Source organism: Castor canadensis, chromosome 5 (genome assembly GCF_047511655.1).
Source record: "Castor canadensis chromosome 5, mCasCan1.hap1v2, whole genome shotgun sequence".
NCBI lineage: Eukaryota > Metazoa > Chordata > Mammalia > Rodentia > Castoridae > Castor > Castor canadensis.
Genome location: NC_133390.1, coordinates 126,314,119 through 126,330,921, shown reverse-complemented (window position 1 = coordinate 126,330,921; position 16,803 = coordinate 126,314,119). Strand labels below are relative to the sequence as shown.

The 16,803-nt window shown below is 34.3% G+C and overlaps 1 protein-coding gene across 3 annotated transcripts in view; it reads right to left on the bottom strand.

Annotated features, from left to right (window-relative positions):
• The window catches only part of Stt3b (STT3 oligosaccharyltransferase complex catalytic subunit B), a 92,980-nt gene that overhangs the window by 9,654 nt on the left and 66,523 nt on the right, over positions 1–16,803 (bottom strand). For all 3 annotated transcript variants that reach the window (XM_020181733.2, XM_020181734.2, XM_074074051.1), the window contains 6 exons: positions 9,419–9,517; positions 6,908–7,054; positions 5,951–5,999; positions 4,567–4,721; positions 2,278–2,489; positions 563–750 (listed from right to left, as the gene is read on the bottom strand). In XM_020181733.2, the coding sequence (XP_020037322.1) occupies positions 563–750; positions 2,278–2,489; positions 4,567–4,721; positions 5,951–5,999; positions 6,908–7,054; positions 9,419–9,517 (850 nt within the window). The remainder of the gene's footprint in view (positions 1–562; positions 751–2,277; positions 2,490–4,566; positions 4,722–5,950; positions 6,000–6,907; positions 7,055–9,418; positions 9,518–16,803) is intronic.

The window sequence follows — 16,803 nt, the reverse complement described above, 5'->3', positions numbered from 1 at the left end:
GCCCTTAGTTCAAACCCCAATTCCCCCACAAAAAGTAAGTTAGCTGTATCAGAATCACCTGAGCATGTTAAACCAGATTACTGGGCCCTACTCCTGGGTTTTTGATTCAGCAGGCTTTGGGTAGTTTCAAATATTAGCATTTCTAATAAGTTTCATGATAATAAGGATGTTGTGTATTCAAGGGTCATACTTTGAGAAATACTGATGTATATGATTATTTATGCAGAAATATTTTGGAAAAGAGCATAAAATATAATAATTACTCATAATAACTACTCATCCCACCAAAGGTAAGGTAAGAGACCACCTAAAGGGAAAAAAAAACAAAAAAACAGCAGTAAATTTAGGGGTGGGTTGGTATAACTCAGTGATAGAGTGCCTGCCTAGCATGTGGGAGGCCCTGGATTTGATCTCCAGTACCACTCAAAAAAAAAAAAATAATAATAATAATAATAAGAGAAAGGGGGACAGATTCAAATTCATAAACAACATTCTATTTATTTTAGGGAAAGAAAGAAAATGGTAGGTATAAAACCTTTTTGTAGCTAAATTGTTTTCTTACCCATCATGATTATAAGACGCCAAGACCACACTTGGACTGGAGTAGGCATTACTTGTGACCCAGGTACAATGGACGGCAAACATCATCAACAACATCAGCATCAACATGGTAACAATGCTTTTTATGTTAGGTCCTAGGCCCTCTTCAGTTTTTTCCTGTTCTGTTACATGTTTCCTCACTTTACCTGCCTAAAGATACAATCAAAAACAAACAACCAAAAAAACCCTAGTCAGACACCTTCATCACTTGACTTGCCTCATTTAAACAGGGAAAAAGTTGTGAGAATGTTAATCTATAATTCTGTGACTCAGAAAATGTGTGATCAGATATTCTGTAAGCGCTGGAGAGTTTTCTAAAATTCAAAGTAGATCCTAAAGTCAAATGTGAGGCAGAAAGTTTCCTGGGAATATACCTAACTCAGGAGCTGATCTCAGAGGAAAACAATTCCATAATAGGAAGCTGTTTTCAAAACCAGTTGTCCTTACATCTTAAGTAAATACAAAGGAGATAACCACATGACCCCATTCTGACAATACGAAACCCAATATATATGTGTATATGATATGCATATAATTATTCTTTATATACATCCTGAAAGTGGCAATGTCCAGTTATAATCCAGACTATGCAGGACTTTAGATTGGAAAAAAAACTGTTAACTACAAAATCAACCTTCCAATTTCCAAATCCTAAAACCAACAGACTTGTTAAAACTAAGATTACCCTAAACACACACACACACACACACACACACACACACACACACACACACACACCCCCACACCCCCACCCCCACCACAAACTGTTAAGAACAGAACAGTCACAAGCTCTAAACTACAAGGCTTATTAAGAAATTACAAAACAATAATAAAAACCAAAATATAACAAAAAACAAAAGCAGGTTTGTGCTTTAAAATCCTTATTATTTACATTGATTTAATATTAAGGAAATAGTAAGAATTTCAGCTAATTCCTGCACTAGGAACTTTCACAGCTTGTTAGTATTTTAAAATCTAGTCAATACTAAAGTACCAAAATTTAATATGCCATCCAAGACATGTGCTCTAACTCTTACAAGTCTTTTACACATTCACACAAGATACAATCCTGCTGTTTGTTGACACACTATAGGTTAAAAATGAATTATACTGTATCTGCCAGCAACCTATTGTTAACTGGAAATCCTCCTCCCTCGTTTTTAAAGATCAACCAAATGTAACTTTCAATTATTTTTCAAGTTATTTAAAAAGTTTTTACTGGGACTGTGGGGTCTGGCTCACTATCAGAGGGTTTGCCTAGCATTTATGAGGTCCTGGGACCGATCTCCAGCACCACACACACAAAAAGTTTACACTGAATGTGGATCTTAAGGATAAGCACTTGTCCACATGGTTTCAAATCTTATGTAATTTAGCAGAGCACCAAGATTATGCTCTCAAAAATGGAAGGGCACTGACAAGCCTTAAATATTTAGGTACCAGCTGGCCAAAAAGAAGTAAGAATTCCTTCTCTGAGTACAATGTTTTCTTACGCTGAACTGAAAAACTGACTGGGATTCAAATTTTGAGGCAAATAGTAGAGATGAACTAGAAACATCACAACTTGTCTAAACCCTCATTTAATCACATTCCTTAATAATATGCAATATTTCTTACTGTGGTAGAAAAATTAAGACAGCACATAAAATTTTAAAGGCCTTACTTTGGCTTCCTCACCTTATCATACAAATTTCCTGGGTTTCTTTTGTCATCCTCATCACTGCTGTCCTCCACAGGCGGATTTTCCCTTTTCATGTCATCCCCCAAATAGTGCTCAAAAACATTTGAGAAGGCAATTGCAGACAGCATACAGACGACTGGAGTCAAAGTCAACATCAACCGCACCATCACTCCAGCAAAGTAGACAGCACTGATCGCATATAGAGCAACTGCAAAGACAGGTACTCTTACAACACTTTGGGGGTAGTGAGGGAAATGTTCACAGAAAACTGAATTAAATGTTTAATACCACTATATAAAAATCTAAAAGTAGACAAATTTCTCAGAAAAGATCTATTTCTACATTATTAATACTGACCAAGTAATAGTCATATTTAGAAATTGTAACTAGTGTTGACTGAATAAAAAACAGTTCAAATCTTATTATCATTCAAATTTAATTATAATTGTAGGAAAACAGACTTAAAGCTCATAGCTAACAAATGAAAATATATTTGTGCATTATATTATTATACACATTAAGTTTACAGAATCAAAGAATAAAAAACCAGTGCCAGTATCAGGCTTTATGTGAGATATTGGCACTGATGAGAAGAACATTAAGATATTAATCACAGGAATAACATGTAAAGTCACTGTCAAGAAACTTTCCAATAGCCACAGCCTTCTGGATAATGTGCTAATAAGGGCAAGAAAAGCCTTGACCATTTCTGAGTGAAGGTTATATTAACTTCACAAAATCAATGAGCTACTTGAGCTCCTGTATCATCTGAAGATTCTTAAAATTTTTTCCTGACTAAAAAATACACTTATATTTTAAATTCATATTTTGAGACAGGGTCTCACTATGTAGTACAAGCTGGCCTGGAACTCGTGACCCTTCTGTCTCAGTCTTTCAAGTGCATGCCTCTCATCAGTAACTGGCCCCTCCACAATAAAAAAGGTAACCACTATTTGGACTTCTAAGTACTTAAAATGTTCCCTTTTACATTGGCTTCTTTTATTTGCCCATACTGTTTTTTTAGTAATTGCTGTGTTGTATTCCATTGTAGAAATATACATAGAAAATTTATTTATCTTTCCTATTACTGAGGACCTTTGAAATATTTCTACCGAGGGGCTACAGTGGATAAAATTGCTATGCGCATTCTTAAACATGTCCTTTGGGGAATATATACACTTACTTCTTTATTTATACCTAGGAATGGGACGGTAGGGTAATGAGGTGGCATATGTTTAAGTTATATTTTTTTGAATGACACAGTAAGCACCATGGCCTTATCCATGGTGCATCCATTAATCTAGGTAAACTAGAAAAGGAGTGTCAGATGTTAGATAAAATTCATTCTTCAGGTATCACAAATTTAAGTCCTTGTGTTACAAATTATTGGTTTATGTGACCCCGTGCATGGTACAAAGCATTGCTCAGATTGAGAATTTATTCAGAGCACACATTTTTTTTTCTTTTTTCCTTTTGGTGGAAATGGGGTAAAACTTGGGGCCTTGAACTTGTTAGGCAGGTGCTCTACCACTTAAGCCGTGCACCCAGCACCTTTTTTGCTTTAGTTATTTTCGGGTAGTAGTTTCTGGCTTTGCCTGGGACTGGCCTCAAACTGCAATCCTTCTATCTACTGCCTCCTGCACCTATGGGATCATAGGTGTGCATCACCATGTGAGCTTGCCAATTTTTTGTACAGAGTGGCCAGGAACTGCAATTCTCCTGATCTCTACCTTCCAAGTAACTGGGATTACAGGTGTGAGTCACTGTGCCCAACCTCACAGTGTATTTCTTGTAATGACTAAATAATTAAGAAGCCTTTGGTATTTGAGTATCACACTCTAAACACTTGGCTTTTAAATATTTGTAGTTCAAGTCTTGTTAACTGGAAACAGGCACAAATATTGATCTTTACTGAAGGGTAATTCTCATTGCATTACAAAATCTAGTTCGCTTTGAAACTGGGATGATGGATACCCCTGAAAACTTCTTTCTACTTAATAAAATTAAGTCAAATTTATAATTTTCAATTCTCAATCACAGAATGTAACAATAACACTAACCTCTTAGGAACCATAACAAAGTAAATGTAAAATCTGTATGCTAGTTTTAAATTAAAAGTTAATAATTAGAATATGTGTAGTGAAAATTCAATTAAGTTTTCTTAGCAAAGCACCTATGCATCTTGAATGTATACAGTCAAACAAAAACAATGCAGTGAAATAATAATCTCAAAATAGAAGGCATAATTGTTTCAAATCAGGGTAGTCATTAAAAATCTCTCTTACCAAATACTCTTTCATCGTTGATATTTTTGATGCAGAACCATAGGCCTGCTGGGAAGGTACATACAAGAATATGTAGATCAAAGAAGAAAGACACCCAAGTCGTAGGTTGATGCTCAGACACTGATGCAATAATTGGAATGTGTATTTTTGCATACCTGATATTAAAAAAGTAAATATTATTCAATTAAATGATAAAAAGGAGTTCCTTTTAAATGAAGAAGTTTTCTTTGATTGTAAATATGGTTCCTACTCTTTATTTCTTTGTGTTTAAATGCACATTGTAATATAGCCACTACAGTGGAAATAAATCTTTTTGGTTCACATTGGTAAACCTAAAATTATTGTGATCTCTGTAAAACAGAATTATCTAGGGCTAGTCACAAAATTGTTAGTTCTGATTTCTAATACAAAAATCTTTTCTTGAAAAGGAATTTACAAATAAAAAAGAAAAGGAATTTGCAGTTCATCTCCCTCTCCTACATTTGCAGTCTCACCATTTTTTTGGACTTCATTACTAACAGAAACACTTTACACAGTAAGATATTCTATTGCCCCCACACCTTCCTTGACAAGGAGCTGGCAGGAAGGCAAGTGAGGAAAACGTATTATTGTTGGAACACTCTGAGATTCCAAAGTTTAGAAAGTTTAGAAAGCAAGAGCAAGTATAATTAATGAAGGTTAACCTAGAAGTTTAACCTAATAAGACCTAATAAGACTAGTCCTCTATCACTGGTTTCCTCAAATGCTCTGGTGATCCAGAAGCTGGACTCTTATTGTCATTTCTACATAACTTGTTTATGTTCTTTAATCAGACTTGGACATGAGCCCTACACACCTGAAGGCATGCCTGATCAATAAATTGTGGTAGGTCTTAGTGGGTCACCTAGAAAGTAACAAAGGACAGCGGGAAGGAACAATAGATAAATGATCAGTAATAGCTGTTTTCTTATCCCTAGGGAAACATTTTAGAGATAAAAACTTTTACGGAACTAATTGTCTAATTCAAAACCAAAACTTTTAAATTAATTCATTCACAATAGCACTCCAAAAAATGCAACAGATATTCTCTAGTGTATTTTATATATTAAGCAGAAACTAAGATCATGTGGTATTAGAAAAATTATACAAACGTCACCTGAATGTTTTGACAAACAAAACTAAAATAAGGAGTTGGCAATGCAGACAGAAATAGATGACTTACACTTTATACTACATACATTCAAAATAGGTATTACTAATAAAGAAAAGTATAAGGAAGTTAACATTTACTAAGTAAATATCCTAGGTATTTAATGTTCCCTAAATACTGACTGACATGTTGTCAATATAAGAAAGGCAGTAAAGGGCATTTTAACAGGAAGCTAAATAACATATTTGAACTTACCCAGTGTCCCATAATGAATAAAATCTGCCACTCCATGGTGCAATGTAACCTTGGAAGGACAAACGCAGAAGAAATTATTTACCATTTTAATATTTTATACATTTTTATTTTATTGTTTTATTTGCATTACTGGCAGCTTTTGAGATTTGAATCAGGGTCTTGACTAATGTTCAAAGAATTTCTTTCATAAGTGTCAACACATTTCACATGGCAGGCAGGCAGATAATGCAGCAGTCAAAAAAAAACCAAGATCCATGGAGAACTTTTTTCCAGAGGAAAATTACAAATTAATACATAAAACTGTACAAAGTTTTCCAATTCTCTCATAAGCTTCTGGTTGACTATGACATTAAACAGCACTGGATAATTTAAAAAAGGGTGGGGGTGTTTAAATGATGTAACTCAGAATGCCAAATCCTATCAGATAAATTATAGAGAATTTTAAACACTTGTGTCTTCCACTCCTATCACCCTTCAAGATTTTGCAAGCTACATTAACCTAATGGATGGAATATCGTTAGAAAGAATTTGACTTGTTTTGCAGGACTGGTGAAGTCAGGGTTAGAGAATAGTTTAGAATCTAAAGGAAGACTGAAACTAATTTCAAAGAAGGGGGAAGAGACAGACAGTGTGCTTATAAGAGAGGGTGAGTACACACATCTCCAATTTTTAGAATTTGGGCCTATTCATCAAGCAAAAGAAGGATACTTGTAGATTTAGCAGAGTCTGAACCAGCAAAATTTCTTAAACATTTTTTTAAACCATAATCTGTAGTAATGCTATTCACATTTTAGAATCTCTGTTATTTTAGTATTGTTTATCGAGAATACAACCACTACAATACAGACTACAACCTACTACAATAAGTGGAGTATACAGAAAAAACCTGTAAGAGAATTGACTTTTGGAATAATAATCTAGAGACAAAATTTATATCACACAGGTGATGGCACTCACCTGTATAAGTCAAATAGATGACACTAAGGAACACAGCACCTGCAGCTAGTGATACACCCAAAAAGAAAAGAGTCTGGAACTCTTGTTTTGTCAATCGGTCTCTCAGATACTGCAAGAAAGCATAAGCTTGCAATAATGCAAAGACACCTAAATAAAGAAAAGGGTCATATAAATAATCAACAAAACACTTTTCTGAGGCCATTTAAAATTTTCACTTGAAAGAGCTTCCAGAATACTCTGCACCATTATACCAAAGATGAGTTATTTCATCTAGCCAAACTTTCCTTTGTTAGATGATAGTTAACTAACTCATTAATACATCAAAAAATTTATTACACATTTTTTCAAAACGATCATATTTGCCATACATGTACCACTCCCTCAAAATTCCATTTGAATGAATAAAAACTATTAATACATTGAGTTCTTCCCTTTTCCATATATATAGTCTCTCTCTCTATATATATGTATTTTTAAATTTTTGTATTTATTTGTTTGTTTGTTTTGGTGGTACTGGGGCTTGAACTCAGGGCCTATACCTTGAGACACTCCACCAGCCTTTTTTAGTGATGTGTTTTTTTAGAGATACGGTCTCACAAAACTGTTTGCCTAGGCTGGCTTCAAACAGCAATCCTCCTGATCTCTGCCTCCTCAGTAGCTAGGATTACAGGTGTGAGCCACTGGTGCCCAGCACCTTTTTCCCTATATTTTAATAACACATTTTCTGGGGAGAAAGTATTAAGAAAATTATTTTAAAAATTCTTAGCTTTGCAGAAAGGTACAAATGACTTGAACCAGGGGAGTCCTGATACATAGTCACTGTTTGTAATGGAGTGATAAGAACATAGCCTTAATTTACACATTTAGACAAGATTCTAATTTAGTGCAGGAGTTCAGGACAAGCTATATCAAAATATGGCACCTTGGCATTTGAGAAAACAGCAAAAACAGGAAGGTCTGTCTGTTTCCCTCCGCTCTACCCTGAAGCAGGACATAAAGTAATTCTCTGACCTTCTTGAAGCAGATACTAAGATCCTTATTCCAAAGGGTACCTATCAAAACCCAGAGGAAAAGAATGCAGATAAAGAGATGCCAAGAAGAATCTCAACAAACAGGATGTGCTAAATCCTCTAGTTTATTATTACTATCAGGTCACAATCCTTTGTCCAATCATTACTTCCACATGACTGTCAACTCTTATCAAACTTAAACATAAAAACATTTTCCCCCATTTCTTTGGGTTTTCATTTCTGAAGGTTCCAGTCATTTAAAGTTGATATTAAATAAATTTATACTCTTTTCTCTTTGTTGATATATATCTTTTGTTATTGAGGTCTTAGCCATGAACGTTGCTATGGGTGAGTGAAAGATAGTCATCTCTTCTCCCCTACATTAGTAAATATAAAGATGAGTGCTAGGATAAAATTAAAAGCAGTCCTAGTGAATAATATTTTATTACCAAAATGCCCATAAGAAAACACGATGTAAAATTTTAAACTAAGAAGATATGAAAATCCTAACCCATCTGGAATACTGAAATTTTATAATAAATTTAATCTTAAGGGTATTCTTAAAAATCCAGTTTAGAATGAGTAAATACGTATTATTAAAGAATTAAGACTTAAAAACAGATGACTGTGTACAGTAATATTACTATACGTTACTGTGTACTCAAAACGGAATATACAAGCCAGGCACTGATGGTTCACACCTGTAATCCCAGCTACTCAAGAGGCAGAGATCAGGACAATCACGGTTGAAAGCCAGTCTAGGTAAATAGTTCAAAAGATTCTATCTTGAAAATAACCAACACAAAAAGGGCTGGTAGAATGGTTCAAGTGGTAGAATGCCTATCTAGCAAGCATTACATCCCAAGTTCAAACCCTAGTACCACCAACAACAAAACAAAGAATTGAATACACTTTTTTCTGTGTTTCAAATTACTACCTGGAAAGTTGCTAACACCAAATCAGGAATCTCAGTAAAAGCAGTTCAGATATTTTGCTCTGTAACAGTAAGACAGTGGTCCTTAACATTTTTTGGGGGGAAGTAAGAGGGGTGGATTTTAAGCCCCACCAAGAATCTGATGATAAACACAGAATGGCCCTCAGAAACTTATATACTGTACATAAACTGGGCATCCCTAATCTGAAAATCCAAAATCTGAAATTTCAAATTTTTTCAGTACCAGCATGGCACTCAAAGTTATGGTTTTGGAGTACTTTGGACCTTTGGAAGTTCAAATCTGAAACACTGATGGTCCCAAGTGTTCCAGATAATGGAAACTCAACCTGAACTGGCATTTGTAAAATGTTAAATAGTTAAATACCTATGGATTTTGTAAGGGTCATGAACCTTGAACTGAGAATCTCTGACAAAACTTTATTTATAGATACAACCGGGACTCAGATTAATAATAATAATAATAATATTAATAATGTTATTCCATTGGAGGACTGACCAATTGCTCATTTTTATGTTTTTAGAAAAAGAAAATATTCTTTTCCTTACCAGCAGCTGCCATGTGTTCACTTGTTCTGATCGGCTGGAATCCAACAAAAGGTATCTGCATGGATAGTATTAAACCCACAATGTAGAAAGTGCTATATGCTATAAAGACAAAACAGGAAACAAGGATAATTTAGTACTACCATTAAGTACTCAAAACATATACATAAACCTTATTTTTTTAGTAAACTTTTAACCAAACTTATGTTAGTAGAATTTTAAAGTGATTGATATGTATGTGCTCACTAACCACATTATAAATCATGAACACTGTCAACTGAAAAAATATTATTTTAAGTGCTTTTTACAGATCACTTTGAACAGTATGAGGCTTGTGCTGTTTTCCCTTCCAGCAAAGAGAATCAAGTTTGTTTCCATCTACCATTAGCAATCATTGACATGACCTAAAAAAGGTGTACAGTAACACATGAAATAAGTAAATGTCATTCCTATCAGCATTCTGGTGCCTGGCCTTTGTATAGTACTTCAAGAATTAAAAAAAAAAAAATGTCCACCAAGTTTTCTGTGATTAAAGAACCAAGTACATAGAAGTCAAGCCATAAAACAGACCAGTTAGAGAACTGAATCTAATAAAGGAAAAGTGATACACTCTTTGCACGGTGTACTATAGTACTCTCAGCTTATGGCAATCTTAATACATAGGTAACTGGGACTACAATTTGTGTAAGACTTTGTTTTGCCCTCACAAGTTCACAGATTTGATTAGACAAACTGATCAAAGTATTTAGAATTACTGAAACTAAAAATTGATTGGAAATAAAGATAAAGCTCATCTAAAATAAGCTAATGTAAAAATTATTCTACTTACAAATTACTTACATCATTTTATAAACATAATGAATATTCAACTTTCAGCAAATAAACTTCTATCAAAAACAAAGACTGGACCAGGCAATGGCAGCTTATGCCTGTCATCCTAGCTGCTTGGGAGGCTGAGACTCCAAAGATCTTTATTTCAGGCCAGCCTAGGCACAAAGTTTATGAGAACCTATCTCAACTAATATCTGGGCTCAGTGGGCACCTACCTGTCATCCCAAGCTACAGAAGAGGCTGAGATCGAAGGATTATGGGTCAAGACCAGCTGAGGCAAAAAAGTTTGTGAAACTCCCATTTCAATGGAAAAAAGCTGGGCATAGTGGCATGCACCTGTCATACCAGTGATGCAGGGATGATACCAATCACAGCAGTGATAGGATCCTCATAAAATAGGAGAATTGCAGTCCAAGGCACCCTGGACAAAAAGCTAGATCCTATCTCCAAAACAACCAGACCAAAAAGGTATAGAGGCATGGCTCAAGTGTGAAGCCCTAAGTCCAAATGCCAGTACTGCCAAAAAAAAAAAAAAAAAGACTGGGAGGTAATTTAGGAATAGCAAACACAGCATTCATTTCTGTACGCTATAACACTGCATAGTATATAGAATACACTTCTCACTCAACTTATATGAGGAAAAAGAATATTTATTTACTTTTAAATGAAAGTTATTTATAGAAGGTAAACTATAGGCAATTAGTTCAAGCTGTCTGATAAAAGATGACTACTGTGTTTAGGAAGAGGATAAGAAGCTCATAAATTTAATAGGAAGGATCAAAGTATGTGAATAAAGTTCCAATGACTTGAAGCTAATAGAGGACTAGTTGTCTAGAGGACATGGAACATAATCCACCAATAATTAATGTTGCCATGGTATTACCCTCTATGAAGTACTCAAAGGAAAATGTAATCAATGTTAAGTAAATAAGAATTTCTATGTCACATGATTTGAATTGTCAACGAATTTGGTTGATAGGTCTTTCTAATTAAAGGTTCTTTTATAAATCAGTCTCATGTTGAAACCCTGACAAATGAGAGTCACAGAGGTAGAATCAAAGAAAAAAAAATCTCTAACAACTATGTAATCAACAAATACTTAGTTGTCTCAATACAGAGTTGGACAAGAATTCTAAGAGTCCTCCCAAAAAACAGTAAAATAAAATTTTATGATCAACAGACCTTTTAGAAATCTGGAGCTGAGAAATCAAACCCGAGACAAACATAGAACACATAAAATAACAACTCGAAAGAAAAAGCCTAAGAAACCTTATAAAATGTGTTTTTAATCATAAAGTCCACTTATACCCAAGGCTTAAATTTTCTTTCTTATGAATACAAATGAACATGGAATGCTACAACACTGTTTTAGAGTTTATACAGAATATAATAACCAGTATACACTGAATGAAAAAATATTCTCGTTAAAAAAATCTTAAGTGAAATCATGTAACAAAACCATTTTACAGTTAACAAATCAGATATATTTAATACATTTAGATTTAATATATTTAATACACTGGTTGCAAAACCATCTATGCTCTCTAGTCCCAAAACATTTTCAACACCCTAACAGAAAATCCCACACTCACCAACAATTGCTTCTCATTTCCCCCTACTCTTCTCAGACCATGGCAACCACAAATCTATACCTATTTCTACAGATTACTGTTTTTTTTTTTTTAAAGTAAGAAGTAAAAGTCTCTACCCCACTTATTTCCCCTAAATTTCACTCTCCAGAAATAATCGCTAGACGATATGATGTGAACATACACATATATATGTAGTCACATTCACAGTCTCTTTCTTTTCAAATGGAACTATTCTGTCCTTGACAATGTAAAAGTTTCGGCAATTACCTGCTTTTAACTATAAACGAAATCCAAGCCTGATTAACATCCTCGATCAACAATTCAGTATTTTCATACAACTTCACAAACACATTTATTCTCATAAGCAAAGAAGAAAACACTTTAGGGCTGTGGATGTAGGTGGGTGGTGGTACAGTGCTTGCTTAGCATGTGAAAGGCCTTGGGTTCAATCCCCAGAGCAGAGGGATGGAAAGAAGAAAACACTGAAACACTACACAGAAACAGAGGCTCTAAAGTCCAACTTAATAAGACTAATGAAAATGAGTTCAAGGAAAAATGACAATCTCAGGTTATAAAATAGGCTGAGCAAGACTTTTAACTTTTAGTACTTGGTAAACATATGTTAATGTCAAATAAAGTTGAACTAATACAAAATAGACAAGTCCTCAACAATATTTTACACCTTTGAAACTTCCTCTATCCCAATTCACCTTATATATACCTACTCACATGTACTAATGAAACATCTGATGTGACATCTGCATGTTTTGTTTAAGAAACCTAGACCCAAGTCACACCAATCTTTAATACTTTTTGGATCACTGATTCTGAGATGTTTACATAAGGGAATATATGTGTTATCTAAAATAGGTAAGCCTTTGATACATATGTAAGCATTTCCATTAAAGTTCAGTACTGCTTGCCAGACATATACAATGCCAAATATAAGCTTTTCTCCTTGAATTTGTAAAGTCACATATACATCAATACTTCAATTTAAATCCCATCTACAAATCTACATTTTAAAACACAGAAAGTAAGAAGTTGGATTCATTTCAGTAGAAAGAAATGGTGAAATAAGTTCTTAAAAATAAACACAACCTTCCCTGCAAAATAAAAGCATATGCTTTTCTCCACACTCTGTTCTATGGTACCTAACAGTGTATTTAAAAAACTACCTCTTTAATCTATTCATTCAAATATTAACTTTACACCAATTACATTCAGGACATGCGAAACAGAAAATCCTATTAATATCAATTCTATCTTGCCTCTAAGAATGACATAATCTGGTAAATTAGATGCACAAATAAACATAATTCAATGAAGCAAGTACTTATGATACTGGTAAGGGAAAAGCTCCCAGCTACTTAGGAGGCAGAGGCAGGAGGATAGCAACCAGAGGTCAGCCAGAGGGACAGGTCTGAGACACCATCAGAAAAACAAACGGGAAAAAAACAATAAGACTCTATATGAAAAATAAACTAAAAAACAAAAGTTCTAGGGATGTGGCTCGAGTAGTAGGCAAGCAGAGGCCCTCAGTTCAATTCCCAGTACCACCAAAAAATATTTAAAAAGCTGGTGACATATCTCAAGCGATAGAGCATCTGCCTAGCAAACACAGGCCCCGAGTTCAAAACCCTAGTACTGCTAAAATAAATAAACATCCTCCTACGTCCCCCAATAAAAAAAACTGCTAGGCGCCAGTGGCTCACACCTGTAATCCTAGGTACTTGGGAGGCTGAGACCAAGAAAATAGCAGTATGAGGCCAGCATGGGCAAAATCGTTTATGAGACCCCATCTCAACCAATAGCTGGGCACAGTGGCATGTGCCTGTCATTGTAAACTACTCAGGAGAGAGAGATTGGGAAGATCAAGGCTTCAGCCAATCTGGACAAAAAAATCTGCAAGACCAACGTCAATGGAAAATAAGTTGGGTGTGGTGGTGTATGTCCGTCATCCTAATTACGGTGTGAAGTAATGGAACAACCACGGTCCAGACTGGCCTGAGCAAAAAGACAAGACTATCTCCAAAAATACCCAAAGCAAAAAGAGCTAGAAGTGTGGCTAAAGTGGTAGAGCACCTGCCTACCTAGTGTAAAGCCCTGAGTTCAAACCCCAGTACCACCAAACAAAAAAATAAGGAGGGAATCTCTTTTGACATGGACATTAAGAGGCAATAGACAATGTGTGTACTACTCTCAAATGTTCTCTGAAGAAGTGCAATCATTCTCTACCAATTCTCCATCCTATGAACTCTCTATGAACGCTGACCAAACTATTATCCCTATATACTACAACTTTCAACTATTTTACCTTTTAAACCAGAATATTAGAGAATTACATCAAAGTGATCAGTGCTAAGAAAATGCACATCAAAATGCTGTAAATCATTTGTTACATCATGAAAATGTTACCACACTGCCATCCTGTGGAAGCACAGTTTCTGTCACTCATTAACACAGGTCACACTTCCAGTGTGTTAGAAAGATTACCATTAGAAGCACACACATTGCTATTTTTAGCCAAAGAAAATCTCTTTGATCAGGGACAAATAATAATCTAACAGAGCCTAAACTTATTTTCAAAGTACTTTAAATCCAAGAGTATGTCATAATAGGGTAAGACTGATGTGGAGAATATACCATTGCCCTTGAATTAATGTGTTCAAATGAATTGTTCTATAAAACAAAAGGCACTGGAAAGTTTAAGTACTGAAGAAGTCCCTGGTGTTCTCCAAATTAAGTACCTTCTCTCTGAGAGATATCTCAACTTATGCTGACAGTAGTCTTTATATTTTTAAGTTACTGTTGTACTTTCTTTTATGTAAAGTTACAAAAAGGTTATGTGAATAGTGTATTCCATTAACCTTAACCAACCATTAAAGCACAGCATTTGTGAGTTATTTTATATCCTGGTTGATCACTTTTGCTTACTATGAGTCCTGGTAAATATGCAGAGTGAAGAAGCCTTTCATAGCAATTAAAAATGAAATTAGCAAAAACACACACACAAACCTCATTCTTTTTGACCACCAGAAATACCTGATTAATGTAACAGGCACACATAATTTTTTTTAAAAAACATTTTCTCTTCTAAGGACACTGCTCATGGAAAACTATAAAAAGAGTAAGTCACTGAAACTGATATTTTACAAGCTCCAGATTTGCAAAAGAAGTAAGAAAATGGCTTTTTCAAGATATTTGAGCACAGAATATTAATCACAATATTTCCAAATAGCAAATACATCTTTAACTGATACCTAAAATGAAACCAAAGGTGATATGGCAAGAAGAAGAATGGAAAAAACCCCAAAATACCATAGAACATATCTGAATTTAAAAATCTAGATCTATTATGTAGAAATAATTCATTTGATTCTGGCAATGTTTAAGATAATATCAATGTGCTCTGAAATTATAAATAAACTGTGTGTAATTGAAGACGATATGAAGAACTCATGAAATATATTCAACTTTATGTAATTAAAAGCACTAGATAATGTTCATCAACTTCTAGAGCTGTGTAATGACTACACCTAATGTGTCAAGAAGCAGTCACAGACAAGTATCAGAACATTTAAAATGTAAAGTTGGAGAGTAAAACAAATAGAGACTAAAAGGGACTTAACTACATGAGACCACAAATCATGTTACAACTAAAACATACTTAGGGCTTTCTTAACACAATTTCTTCTCAAATCCCAACTACTATTGTAACTACACTCATAAATTCACTTAACTAATACCACTATGAAGTCTATTAACTTCTACACAGAAGTTATTCTTCTGACCAATGAAACAGATACAATTTGCACAGCGATACCACTCTATTCTTCTGAATAAAAGTACCAAATGACTTATTACATCTGTTTAATTTAGAGAATATGAAAAATCTTTGTTTCTATTTATTGAAAAATTTATTTTTGATCAAACAATGATTACTGCTAAGTCAGAGATGAGATCTTTGCTCTAAATAACCTTAGTTTTAATACAAGAAAACAATACAAGATCAAGTCTTTTTAAACTAAACAGTAACAGTATAGGTTGCAGAGCAAAAGCACCCTCCCTTTGAGTACGCACTCAAGATAAAATCCACCCCCAAATAACACCTAAATTGCCCACTAATAAAACACAGCCTACTAGAAACAGGGCTAAGGAACATCCTCCATCCCTTCCAAAAACTTCAATGAACGCCTATTACAATACACATCTGTAAAAATTCACTTTACGTAACCAATACTGCAAAAACCTAGGATAAAAGAAATCTTGGATAACCACTTGCTTATCTGCTCTTGATTCACATAACTTGAAGGTCAAATTGAAAAAGGCAAAACAACTCAAGATAAAGCATCATTGATAAACTGATCATCTAGGTACCATGGGAAATAATTTTAAGGTTCTACAGGTATGTTCACTCCTTGAAAATAATATCTTGTCTATAGGAGTACTCTCTTGTCTTCATAAAACCTCAACTGCCACAAACATAAGATCATAAAGTCTTTTATTGCTTTCAACATCTTAGATCAAAATGATGAAAACTAATTACATGGTGAATCCCACTGTAAATTCTGGATTATCCTAAATATTTTGTCAGTAAAATATAGCAATATTGAATATAATGCAAAATAACTGAGATATTGAGTTTCAGAGTAATTTTTACAAAGTCCAGGACCATAAAGACAAACATTTGTCATATAAGATAAAATGCAAAGAAGTTATGAGAACCACTAACCACTCATACCATGGCGTACATTTGCCAAATACAAATTTTGATACATAGAAATAGCCCAATAGGCTGTTTACTGTATTCTAAGTTGTTATAAAAGAAAATTTTAAAAACTACTGATTAATAGTTGTTTTTCTGTTGTTTTGAGACAGGTTTTGCTATGTGGCTGAGAATGAGTTTGAATTCTTAATCTTCTCAAGTGCTGAAATTACAGGCCAAAGAGCCTTTTTATATCC